Raw genomic sequence first — 14128 nt, 5'->3', positions numbered from 1 at the left:
CACAACAAAATAACATTAGTATAAGTTGAGAAGAAAAGAAATACAGAGATTTCAAAGAGGTGAACAGAGGCAGACAGGACATTCTGTGCACCACACATCATTGGGAGACAATGGAGTATGTGCAGCGAAAGATTTCAAAAGTAGTGAGCAGGGGCAGTCGGGACATTCTGCATGTCACACCCCACTAGGAGATGTTGGGAGTGTACATAGTGTGAGAGAGATTTCAAAAGCAGCAAACAGGTCGTTTGGGACACACTGCATGCCATACATCACAAGAAGTTGGAATATGCATTATTAGGCACTTGGCAAGATCCAATAGAAGGATAGGTTTAAGCAGCATGGCCATTGAGTGGGGAGTCCGGGCTTTGACCAGAGACTTCGGCGTGGAGAGGCAGAGGCTCCAGGTATGTTTTTTCATTTAATTTTTCTTTGTTATTGCACAATAAGAGCAGTGGGGATGCCAAGCAGGATAGTGGGCTGCTCCTTTTGCAGGATATGGGAAGGCAGGGAGATCTTCAGCTTCCTGGACTAGGTTAAGGAATCGGAGCTGCAGCCAGATTAACTCCAGATCATTCGGGAGGCTAAGGGGTTGACTGACAGGACATAAAAGGAGATAGTTAACACTGAAGGTGCACAGGACTCAAGTGACTGTCAGAAGGGGAAAAGGGAATAACACCCAGTCCAGAACACCCCTATGGCCGTTCCCCTCAACAGGTACACCTTTTGGATACTGTGTGGGTGATGGGGGGGGATGTCCTAACAGAAGAACAGGGGAGTGGGGGAGCAGAGGTGCGCTGTAGTGACAGGAGATTCAATGGTTAGGGGGAGATCTGTGGATGAGAACAAGATTCCCAGATGGTATATTGCCTTCAGGATGCCAGAATCTGAGACATCTCAGATCAAGTCAACAGCATTCTTAAGAGCGTGGGTAAGCAGGTCCACATCACTATCAATGACATGGATAAGAAGGGTTTCAAGGTTCTAATTTGGTGCTAAGTTAAAAGACAGGAGCTCCAGGTTTATAATTTCAATAGTGCTAATGTGCCACAAGCTAGTGAGGTCAGAAATAAGATCATAACTTTCATACATGGCTAAAGAGATAGTGCATCAGGGAGGGCTTCAGATTTTTATATCACTGGGGTCTCTTTCCAAGGAAGGCGGGACCTTCACAGGCAGGCAGTTTGCATCTGAACAGGAGGGGGACTAATGCACTTGAGGGAAGGTTGCAGGGGTTGAGAACCAGAATGCAAGAATAAATTGTGGAGTGGTTGGAACCATAGAACATTACAGCACAGAAATAGGCCTTTTGCCCCTTCTTGGCTGTGCCGAACCATTTTCCTGCCTAGTCCCACTGACCTGCATCAGGACCATATCCCTCCATACACCTCTCATCCACATACCTGTCCAAGTTTTTCTTAAATGTTAAAAGTGAGCCTGCATTTACCACTTCATCTGGCAGCTCATTCCACACTCCCATCTCTGTGTGTGAAGAAGCTCCCCTAATGTTCCCTTTAAACTTTTCCCCTTCACCCCTAACCCATGACCTTTGGGGTTTTTTCCTCCAACCTCAGTGGAAAAAGCCTGCTTGCATTCACTCTATCTATACCCATCATAATTTTATATACCTCTATCAAATCTCCCCTCATTCTCCTACGCTCCAGGGAATAAAGTCCTAACCTATTCAACCTTTGTAACTCAGTTTCTCAAGTCACTGCAACATCCTTGTAAACCTTCTCTGCACTCTTTCAACCTTATTAACATCCTCCTGTAATTTGGTGATCAACACTGCAAATTCAGCCTCACCAATGCCTTATACAACCCTCACCATAACATTCCAATTCTTATACTCAATGCTTTGATTTATAAAAGCCAATGTACCAAAAGCTCTCTTTACGACCCTATTTAACTCTGTTGCCACTTTTAGGAATATTGTATCTGTATTCCCAGATCCCTCTGTTCTACTGCACTCCTCAGTGCCCTACCATTTACCTTGCATGTTCTACCTTGGTTTTTCCTCAATACCTCACACTTGTCTGTATTAAACTCCATCTGCCATTTTTCCAGCTGGTCCAAATCCCTCTGCAAGCTTTGAAAACCTTCCTCATTGTCCACTAAACCTCCAATCTTTGTATCATCTGCAAATTTGCTGATCCAATTTGCCACATTATCATCCAGATCATTGATACAGATGACAAATAACAATGGACCCAACACTGATCCCTGTGGCACACCACTAGTCACCGGCCTCCACTCAGAGAAACAATCCTCCACTACCACTCTCTGACTTCTCCCATTGAGCCAATGTCTAATCCAATTTACTACCTCACCACATATACTATCTAGCAACTAAATCTCCCATGTGGGACCTTGTCAATGGCCTTACTGAAGTCCATGTAGACAACATCCACTGCCTTCCCTTCATCCACTTTCCTTGTAACCTCTTCGAAAAACTCTAAGAGACTTGTTAAACATCATCTACCATGCACAAAGCTGAGTTGACTCTCCCTAACAAGTCCCTGTCTGTCTAAATACTTGTAGATCCTGTCTCTTAGTACACCTTCCAATAATTTACCTACTACCAACGTCAAACTTACCGGCCTATAATTTCCCAGATTACTTTTAGAGCCATTTTTAAACAACAGAACAACATGAGCTAACCTCCAATCCTCCGGCGCCTCACCCGTAGATACTGACTTTTTAAATATATCTGCCAGGGCCCCTGCAATTTCAACACTAGTCTGCTTCAAGGTCCAAGGGAATACCTTGTCAGGTCCTGGGGATTTATCTACTCTGATTTGCCTCAAGATAGCAAGCACCTCCTCCTCTTCAATCCGTATAAGTTCCATGACCTCACTACTTGTTTGCCTTAACTCCATTGACTCCATACTAGTTTCTTTAGTAAATACAAATGCAAAATACCCATTTAAGATCTCCCCCATTTCTTTTGGTTCCATACATAGCCGACCACTCTGATCTTCAAGAGGACCAATTTTATCCCTTACTATCCTTTTGCTCTTAATATACCTGTAGAAGCTTTCTGGATTTATCCTTCACCTTGACTGCCAAAGCTACCTCATGTCTTTTCGCCCTCCTGATTTCTTTAGGGTTTTTTTTGCACTTTTTATATTCCTCAAGCACCTTATTTGCTCCATTTCCTATACATGTCATACATCTCTCTTCTTCTTTATCGGAGTTCCAATATCCCTAGAGAACCAAAGTTCCTTATTCTTATTCACTTTGCCTTTAATCCTGACAGGAACATAAAAACTCTGCACTCTCAAAATTTCTCCTTTTGAAGGCCTCCCACTTACCAAAGACATCCTCGCTAGAGAACAATCTGTCCCAATCTACGCTTTTCAGATCCTTTCTCATTTCTTCAAATTTGGCCTTTTTCCAGTTTAGAACCTCAACCCAACATGATATGGTTAAGCCCAAAAGGTTGAGCATGGTGGGACTAATATTCTGAGTTGTATGTATTTCAAAGGAAGGAGTATTGTAGGAAAGACGGATGAGCATAGGGCATGAATCAGCGTGTGGAATTATGACATTGTAGCCATGAATGAGACTTGGTTACAGGAAGCGCAGGATAGGCAGCTCAAAGTTCCAAGGTTCTGTCGTTTTAGATATGATAGATTAAAAGGAGGAAGGGAGACATTATTAGTCACTGGAGAGCTCATCTAATGAGGCAATATAGATGAGACTGAGGAATAAGAAAGGAATGACCACATTAATAGAATTATATTATAGATGTCATGTGGGATTTAGAGGAGCAAATTTGTAGAGATCGAGTTTTTGGAAGTTCAAGTTCAAGCTTAATTGTCATTCAGCCATACATAAAAACAGCCAAACAAAACAGCGTTACGTATCTGGGGTGAAGATGCAAAACTCAGTACACAACAGACATACACACCAAAAGGCACATATAGGATTGCAGTAAAATACAGTCACACAGAAAAAAAATAGGCCCAGTTCCCGAGTCCATGAATGTTGCAGTTGTCTGCAGTCGAACACAATGCAGCTTGTCTTTTGCCAAGTGAACACTGGAGGGCAGCACCAACCCCAACACCTCTCCCTGGGCAGCTATAACAGGTGACTCTGCAGACCAAAGCAAAGTACTTGCTATGACTGAGGCCACACAACTCCCATGATCTCACAGCACAACACGCACACAACACATACAAGACAGCAGTAAAACACAGCCCAAATCCTTGAGTCCATGAACTTTACAGCTGTTTGCAGCCACATAACACAACTTGTCCTCCGTGAAGCAAACACCGAAGGCAGCTCCAATGAATCTGGCGCTGACTCCAACGCCCGTCCACACCTCCAGACGGCAGCAAACAGTGGGTTGTAGTCCTTCCTACAACTGAGGTCCCACAGTTCCTCCGCCATTCGCCAATAAACCATTTAACCGGACTTGCATTATTAATGTCCAACATGGTCTTGCAAGCACAAGTGACCAAGACATCATTTGCTGTCAGACTGCACACCACCTTCACACACCCACCCCAATGTCTCTCCAGCAACACAGTCCACACTAAATCCAGCTCCTTCAGTTTCTCCACCAAGCAATTCGCTGATAGAAACATAGAAAACCTGCAGCACAATACAGGCCCTTCGGTACTCCAAGTGGAGCCCAACCAGGGTCCTATATAGCTGTAACATTACCTCTCGGCTCTTAAACTTGAATCCAACCACTGATGAAGGCCTTCTTAAACACAGAGTCAGCAGCTTTGAGTGTCCTATAAACTAGGACCCCAAGATCCACCTGATCCTCCACACTACCAAGAGTCTTACCATTAATACAATATCTGCCATTATACTTGACCTACCAAATTGAGCCACCTCACACTTATCTGGGATGATGGGGTAGACCTGCAGTACTTTTAAGTTCTTAATGTCCAGCAGGGTTTTGCTATCATAAAAAATAGAAGCCACTGGTTCTAAGCGTGCCGCCATCTTACTAGAAAACCGTTAAGAAACATGAGCCTGTAACAGTAGGTGATATTAACTTTCCATATATTGACTGAGACTCCAATACTGTATAAAGGCTGAATGGCATAAAGTTTGTCAAATGTGTTGAGGAAAGTTTCCACAGTTAATACATAGAGGTCCCAACTAGAGGGAGATATTGGATCTCCTATTAGGGAATGAGACAGGGAAGATCACAAAAGTTTGTGTAAGGGAACACTTTGCATCCAGTAATCATAATGACGTAAGTTTCAATGTAATTATGAAGTAGGAGCCTGGTTCTCAGGTTGAGATTCTAAATTGGATAAAGTCTTATTTTGATGGTATCAGAGAGGATATGAAAAGCGTGGATTGGGGTAGGTTGTTTTCTGGCAAAGGTGTGCATAGTAAATGGGAGGCCTTCAAAAATGAAATTTGAGAATAGAGTTTCTATGTTTCTGTCATAATAAAAGGCAAGGATAACAGGTTTAAGGAACCTTCATTTTCAAGAAATATTGAGGCCCTGGTTAAAAAGCAAGTACAGGCAGGAAAGAACAAATGAGGTACTTGAGTATAAGAAATGCAAGAGAAAACTTAAATAAATAGGAGGGCTAAAAGAAGGCATGAAGTTGCTCTAGCAGACAAGGTGAATGAGAATCCCAAGAACTTCTACAGCTATATTAAGAGCAAAAGGATTGCAAGGAACAAAGTTGGTCCTCTGGAAGATCAGAACAGTCATTAAAGCATAGAGATGAAAGAGATCTTAAATGGATATTTTTCCATCTGTATTTATTCTGCAGACAGATATAGTTTATAGAAAGAAGGCAAAACACCAGTGAGGTGATGGATTGTAAACAGATTACAGAGGAAGTGGTGTTTGCTGACTTCAGGCAAATTAGGGTGGATAAATCTTTAGGGTGTGACGAAGTGTTCCCCCAGACCCTGTGGGAGTCTAGTGCTGGAATTGTAGGGGCCCTCGGAGAGATATTTTAAAATGTCTTTAGGAAAGGGTAGGTGCCCAAGGATTGGAGGATAGCTAAAGTTGTTCTGTTGTTTAAAAAAAGGCTCTAAAAGAAAGATGGGAAATTATAAGCTGGTGAGCCTGACATCGATAGTTATTGGAAAGTATTCTAAGGGAACAGATATATTAGTTATTTGGATAGACAGGGACTGATTAGGGATAGTCAACATGCCTTTGTAGCAGGTTGTGTCTAATCTATCTTATGGAGCTTTTCAAAGAAGTTACTAGGAAAGTGAATGAAGGAAAGGCAGTGGATATTGTTTACATGGACTTTAAGCAAGGCTTCTGACAAGGTCCCTCATGGGAGGTTAGTCAAGAAGGTTCAGTCGCTTGGCATCAGAATGACATCATAAATTGGATCAGACATTGGGTTTGCAGGAGAAACCAGAGTGATAGTACATAGCTGCCTCTCTGAAGACATGTGACAAGTGGTGTGCCACAAGGATTGCTGCTGGGTCCATTATTGTTTGTTATCCATATCAATGTGCATCAATATGATATATACAAACCCCATTTCCAGAAAAGTTGGGATATTTTCCAAAATGCAATAAAAACAAAAATCTGTGATATGTTAATTCACATGAACCTTTATTTAACTGACAACAGTACAAAGAAAAGATTTTCAGTAATTTTACTGACCAACTTAATTGTATTTTGTAAATATACACAAATTTAGAATTTGATGGCTGCAACACACTCAACAAAAGTTGGGACAGAGGCATGTTTACCATTGTGTTACATCACCTTTCCTTTTAATAACACTTTAATAGTTTTGGAACTGAGGATACTAATTGTAGTAGATTTGCAATTGGAAATTTTGTCCATTCTTGCTTGATATAAGACTTCAACTGCTCAACAGTCCGTGGTCTCTGTTATTTGATTCTCCTCTTCATGATGCACCATACATTTTCAATAGGAGATAGATCTGGACTGACAGCAGGCCAGTCAAGCACACGCACTCTGTGTCTACAAAGCCCTTGCAGAATGTGGTCTGGCATTGTCCTGCTGAAATAAGCATGGACGTCCCAGGAAGAGACGTCACCTTGATGGCAACATATGTCTCTCTAAAATCCTAATATACACCTCAGAGTCAATGGTACCTTCACATACATGCAACTCACCCATGTCGTGGGCACTAATGCACCTCCATACCGTCATAGATGCTGGCTTTTGCACCTTTCGCTGATAACAATCAGGATAGTTGTTTTCATCTTTGGCACGAAGAACTCGAAGCCTGTTTTTTCCAAAAACTAGCTGAAATGTGGACTCATCTGACCACAGCACACAGTTCCACAGTCTTTCGGTCCATCTGAGATGAGCTCGGGCCCAGAGAACTCGCCAGCGTTTCTGCACAGAGTTGATGTATGGCTTCCTCCTTGCATAATACAGTTTCAAGTTGCATTTCTGGATGCAGCGACGGACTGTGTTAAGTGACAATGGTTTTCCGAAGTACTCCCGAGCCCAGGTGGCTATAATTGTCACAGTAGCATGACGGTTTCTTAGACAGTGCCACCTGAGGGCTCGAAGATCACGCGCATTCAACAGTGGTTTCCGACCTTGCCCTTTACGCACTGAGATGTCTCTGAATTCTCTGAATCTTTTCACAATATTATGTACTGTAGATGTTGAAAGACCTAAATTCTCTGCAATCTTGTGTTGGGAAATGTTCCTTTTGAACTGACTAACAATTCTTTCATGAATTTTGGCACAAAGGGGTGAGCCATGACCCATCCTTGCTTGCAAAGACTGAGTCTTTGATGGACGCTACTTTTATCCCCAGTCATGATACCTCACTTGCTACCAATTAGCCTGCTTAATGTGGAGTCTTCCAAACCGGTGTTACTTGAATATTCTGTGCACTTTTCAATCTTATTTTAACTCTGTCCCAACTTTTGTTGAGTGTGTTGCAGCCATCAAATTCTAAATTCGTGTATATTTACAAAATACAATTAAGTTGGTCAGTAAAACTATTGAAAATCTTTTCTTTGTACTTTTGTCAGTTAAATAAAGGTTCACGTGAATTAACATATCACAGATTTTTGTTTTTATTGCATTTTGGAAAATATCCCAACTTTTCTGGAAATGGGGTTTGTAGTAAACTAGATCAGCAAATCTGTGGATGACACCAAGATTGGGGAGTAGCAGACTGTGAAGAATATCAAAGCTTGCAGTGGGATCTGGACCAGCTGAAAAATAGGAGATGGATTTTAATGCAGACAAGTGTGAGCTGTTGCACTTCGGGAGAACCAACCAGGGTTGGCCTTAAAGGGTGAACAGTAGGGATCTGGAGATACTGATAGTTCATTGAAAGTGGCGTCACAAGAAGATAGGGTTGCAGAGGGAGCATTTGAAACATCGGCCTTCATAAATCAAAGTACTGAGTACAGGAGTTGGGATGTTGAAGTTTTATAAGACTTTGGAGAGGCCTAATTTGGAGTACTGTGTGCTGTTCTGGTCATCTACCTACAGGAAAGATATCAATAAGATTGAAAGAGTGGAGAAAAAAATTATAAGGATGTCGCCAGCACTTGAGGACCTGAGTTGTGAGGAAAGGTTGAAAAGGTTAAGACTTTATTCCTAAGAGTGGAGGATAATGAGGAGAGAGCTGATAGAGGTATATAAAATTATGAGGGTTATAGAAACACAGAAAACCTACAGCACAATACAGGCTCTTCAGCCCACAAAGTTGTGCTGAACATGTCCCTATCTTAGAAATTACTAGGCTTACCCACAGCCCTCTATTTTTTTAAGCTCCACATACCTATCCAAATTCTCTTCAAAGACCCTATCGTATCTGCCTCCACCACCGTTGCTGGCAGCCCATTCCACGCACTCACCACTCTCAAGTAAAAAACTTACCCCTGACATCTCTTCTGTACCTACTTCCCAGCACCTTAAACCCGTGTCCTCTTGTGGCAACCACTTCAGCCCTGGGAAAAAGCCTCTGACTATTCACACAATCAATGCCTCTCATCATCTTATACACCTCTATCAGATCACCTCTCATCCTCCGTCGCACCAAGGAGAAAATGCCGAGTTCACTCAACCTGTTCTCATAAGGCATGCTCCCCAATCCAGGTAACATCCTTGAAAACCTCCTCTGCACCCTTTCTATGGCTTCCACATCTTTCCTGTAGTAAGGTGACCAGAAATGAGCACAGTACTCCAACTGGGGTCTGACCAGGGTCCTACATAGCTGCAACATTACCTCACGACTCCTAAATTCAAATCCACGATTGATGAAGGCCAATACACTGCACGCCTTCTTAACCACAGAGTCAACCTGTGCAGCTGCTTTGAGTGTCCTATGGACTTAGACCCCATGATCCCTCTGATCCTCCACACCGCCAGGAATCTTAACCATTAATACTATATTCTGCCATCATAGCTGACCTACCAAAATGAACCACTTCACACTTATCTGGGTTGAACTCCATCTGCCACTTCTCAGCCCAGTTTTGCATCCTACCAATGTCCTGCGGTAGCCTCTGACAGCCTTCCACACTATCCACAACACCTCCAACCTTTGTGTCATCAGCAAACTTACTAACCCATCCCTCCACTTCCTCATCCAGGTCATTTATAAAAATCACAAAGAGTAAGGGTCCCAGAACAGATCCCTGAGGCATTCCACTGGTCACCGACCTCCATGCAGAATATGAACCGTCTACAACCACTCTGTCTTCTGTGGGCAAGCTAGTTCTGGATCCACAAAGCAATATTCCCTTGGATCCTATGCCACCTAACTTTCTCATGGGGTACCTTATCAAAAGACTTGCTTAAATCCATATATGTCTACTGCTCTTCCTTCATGAATGTGTTTAGTCACATCCCCAAAAAATCCAATCAAGCACGACCTGCCCTTGACAAAGCCATGCTGACTATTTCTAATCATATTATACCTCTCCAAATGTTCATAAATCCTGCCTGTCAGGATCCTCTCCATCAACTTACCAACCACTGAAGTAAGACTCACTGGTCTATAATTTCCTGGGCTATCTCTACTCCCTTTCTTGAATAAAGGAACAACATCCACAACCCTCCAATCCTCCGGAACCTCTCCCGTCCCCATTGATGATTCAAAGATCATCGTCAGAGGCTCAGCAATCTCCTCCCTTGCCTCCCACAGGAGCTTGGGATACATCTCATCCGGTCCCAGCGACTTATCCATCTTGATGCTTTCCAAAAGCTCCAGCACATCCTCTTTCTTAATGTCTATTTTTGCCTCTTATCATCTTGTACATACATGTTACTAAGTGGACTCCACACCAGCAGTACGCTTAAGCACCAAGAAACTCAACAATATGAACAACATGAATAATAAACATCCAAATGAGAACTTAGATGTGTATATTTCAGCTTTTGCTACCTTGTGTTTTGCTGCCTTCCGTTTGTCACTTCCTCCTTCTGAATGGCGGTGATGCCGTTTATCCTTGTGATGTTTTTTGCTGTGTCGGTGACTTCCACTGGCCTCAGCCTCATCTGGCAACAGTTCATATCTAGAGCTAGGATCTTATGTTAAGGAACAATTACTGATAAAATAAATGTCAGCTTACAATTATAAGGAAGAATTTTAAATACTTGATTGACCTCATGCAATTGTTACAAATTATATAGAAATCTAGCTCAAAGTCTCCTGATCTTTCTGAAGATTAAAGATTAGCTTTTTTTTTGTCACAAGTACATTAAAACATACAGCGAAATGTGTTATTTGCATCATCAAACAACGCAGTCCAAGTATGTGCTGGGAGTAGACCGCCACTGTCATCATGCTTCTGGCACTAACATAGCATGCCCACAACTCACTAATCCTAGCTGTATATTTTTGGAACGTGGGAGGAAACCAGAGACTGAATGAAGTCCACACAGTGACAGGGAGGAAGTACAAACTCCTTATAGATAGCAGCAGGAATTGAAACCTGATCGCGAGTGCTGTGAAGTGTTTCGCTAACCACTATACTACCATGCTGCCCTGATAAAGTAGGTTTGGTATCCCTCAAAAGTGGCAAACAAGCTTTGTTTTTGGTGGTTTTAATAAAGGACCACATAATATTTCTATGGTTGTGGGTATTCAGTTAAAACAGTATTTAACACAAATTTTATGATAAACAGAATCTTCAATAATTCCCAATTTCAAATGTTTAACTTATCAAAATATTTGCAGTATTAATCTTCCACATAACTGTTTATTTTGTAATTGGGCTAAAAAGACTACCAAAACATCCCGGAGAACAGCTGTAAGGTAAGATCACTGGCTAATCACACACTATTCCTACTTCCTGTAACTAACAATCTCAAAAAAATTGTAGAAAAGTCTGAGAAATTGCTTAAAAATGCATGATTTATTTGTAAACATAATTTACTGAGAACAACTGCACATTAATGAAAAACCATTTAATGTGAGGTTAAGGAATGTCCCATTTGTAATGAGCACAGTATTGCTAAGTGGATAGTAACTTCTATTATTTCTTTTGATAATTTTTTTTGAATCTTTTTCTTTAACATTTAAATGTTGCATTTTGAAGTTTAGGACTCTTAAATAGGAATGCTCTAGTTTGGTCAGGTAAACAGGTAGACTGGCATACACTTAACTCTATGAACTCAATCCAAGCTAGTAAGTGGTGGACTGGGGACCTGGAGACCAATGATTAATTGAGACCAAACATCTAGGACAGGAATCTTTACCAAAAGCAAAGTACCACAGATGATGGAAGTCTGAAATTAAACACTCAGGGTCATAGGGAGCACTCATGTACAGAAAGACAGAATTAACATTTCAAATCAATTATTTTTCTGATGGCACAGTATTGATAGGAAATATTAACTCTGTCACTCTGTCCACAGGAGCTGTTTGACCACCTGAGTATTCATTTTCTACCTTTATTCCAAGAATCAAAGTTTTGAACTTATTCCCAATCTTTTCAAGCAGGACCTATGGAGGAAGAATTTATTCAGACGAGTACTTTTACTTTAAGTAAAGATTTCTAAATTGAATGTCAAAAACATTGCAAGCGACAAGTATTTTTAATAACAAATAATCCCTCACTTTTGCATTTCTTTTCAACATCTATAGTGAAATTAGTATATTGTAATACAAAGTTAATAACTCTGAAACATTCTGGGAGGATCTTCTGCACAAGGCTTTTAAGCATTTAACTGGGTGGACTTTCAGGCTGAGGCAAATCATGTCACCCAGATAAGTGTCAGCCCCAGCACACATGCACTCATCAGTGAAATCTCATGGGCAATGAGGACTTCAGAACATTGCCAGTTCTTTGTCTTAAAATCCACTCACTGAATTGCTAGAAAATGAAGGGTAACCTCACAGTACTTACAAAATCATGAGGAGACAGTTATAGTTCTTTCCAGAGGGCTGGGGTGTGCAAAACTACAGGGCATAGATACATTAAGAGGATAGGAGATTTAAAAGAAACCTGAGAGGTAACTTCTTTACATTGAAGTATCTGGAATGAGTTGCCAGAGGAAGTGATCAAGGTGGTACAATTGCAATATTTAAAAGGCATTTGGATAAGTACGTGGAGAAGAGCTTGGAGGATAAAGGGCAAATGGGACTAGCAGGGAAGAAGCCGTGGTCAGCATGGATCATTTGGGCCAAAAGACCTATTTCTGTGCTGTAATATTACTCTAAGAAAGCAACAGTCTCACTGAAATCATCAGGAAGGAGTGGATGGTGACATAAGAGCAGGTTAAGGTCAATTTCCTTCTTATTTGACTTAAAAAATTAAAATTATTAAGTATATAAAAGTAATTATTTAATTGTTTTAATACGAAGTTTTTAAATAAGTTGAATACTTCCAAGTAAGCTATTCCAGGAACAGAGCCAGCTAGTTCTGATCAGAAAGGACATGCGCTCTGCAGAATATTCAGAATCTTGCTGACCAGCTGGAAGTGGCCTTCCAATAGAAGATTGTGCATAGGAATATGCTGGAAGAGCAGCTTGGTCCAAGAGCAAATGACCAGCAAGTCTGGGAGACAAGGGCGGCAACTGTTAGCAAGAGAAGTAGTACATGATACAAAGTTAAAGCCCAACTTTTCTCCAAAGCTGATTCAGTTATTACATCCAGTGGTCCTTAACCATTTTTGATGAACTCATTTGGCATGATGTTAAAACAGTCCAAAGATACTCCTGCTTAGGTTGTACTTTATCCTTCAGTGCAATGCTCGAAGACTTGCCAACATTCTTCTCATACTCTTTAAAATCTTCCTTGGTATACTTTCCACCTGTGAAGACAAAGGGTTAAAAAAAGTTGAAAGCAAGAACAATTCAGTTATATGTTCATGAAGATTGTTACTTGTTTGTATCATAATTTCCACTGCAAGTTTTAAATCTCAAAAGAGACTGGAGAAGGCAAACAAGGCAAACAACAGAGAACATTTGAAAGAAGAAAGTAACAGGAGTGTAAATACATTTTTAACACATTTAAATTCCCATGTTTTTAATCAGCTCTGAATTAGCTCTGTGTACTAATTTATTTTTATACTAAGACTTTGTTGATGCTAATCTATGCAATGCTAAAAAGAAACATAAATATAAAATTATAAAAAATTAGATATCATAGGCCTTCCTTTCTCTCTTTGCTTTACTGTTCCACGTTCTCCAAGTTTATCTGCATTTACTCTGTGGTCCTCATTCTGCGGCTCAGATCACAGGAGACATCATCCCTATAAGCCTGTATAAGCAAAATGGCTATTTTTAATTCCCTGAACTCTGATGGGAAGATGAATTTCCCTCACAGATTTTTTCCTTTAGCTATTTCAGAATCAGAATCAAGTTTAATATCACTGGCATATATTGTGAAATTTGTTGTTTACGTGGCAGCAGTCCATTGCAATACATAATAAAAGCTGTAAATTACAGTAAGTGTATCTATATTAACAAGAGTTAAATTAAGTAAGTAGTGCAAAAGAGAAAAAAGTAGTGAGACAGTGTTCATGGCTCAATGTTATTAACTCAGAACTGGGTTATTCTTTATAATTATTGCATTCAATCAGATATTTTATGATAACTTGAATATTAAATCTTATACACCAGGGACAATGCTTTAAACACTGAAAGAAACCTTGAGATTTTTGAACATCTTAGAACAAGGTCTACCCGGAATGACATAGAGTTCAAAATTTTGAAAGTGCTTTGGA

General features: G+C 40.7%; 1 protein-coding gene across 4 annotated transcripts in view; it reads right to left on the bottom strand.

Annotated features, from left to right (window-relative positions):
- ppil4 (peptidylprolyl isomerase (cyclophilin)-like 4) overlaps positions 1 to 14128 on the bottom strand; it is an 80140-nt gene that overhangs the window by 1491 nt on the left and 64521 nt on the right. For all 4 annotated transcript variants that reach the window (XM_059982226.1, XM_059982227.1, XM_059982229.1 and 1 more), the window contains 2 exons: positions 13117 to 13213; positions 10341 to 10476 (listed from right to left, as the gene is read on the bottom strand). In XM_059982226.1, the coding sequence (XP_059838209.1) occupies positions 10341 to 10476; positions 13117 to 13213 (233 nt within the window). The remainder of the gene's footprint in view (positions 1 to 10340; positions 10477 to 13116; positions 13214 to 14128) is intronic.

This window comes from Hypanus sabinus, chromosome 10, assembly GCF_030144855.1.
Source record: "Hypanus sabinus isolate sHypSab1 chromosome 10, sHypSab1.hap1, whole genome shotgun sequence".
In the NCBI taxonomy this organism is placed as follows: domain Eukaryota; kingdom Metazoa; phylum Chordata; class Chondrichthyes; order Myliobatiformes; family Dasyatidae; genus Hypanus; species Hypanus sabinus.
This window is presented reverse-complemented; position numbering and strand designations above follow the sequence as displayed.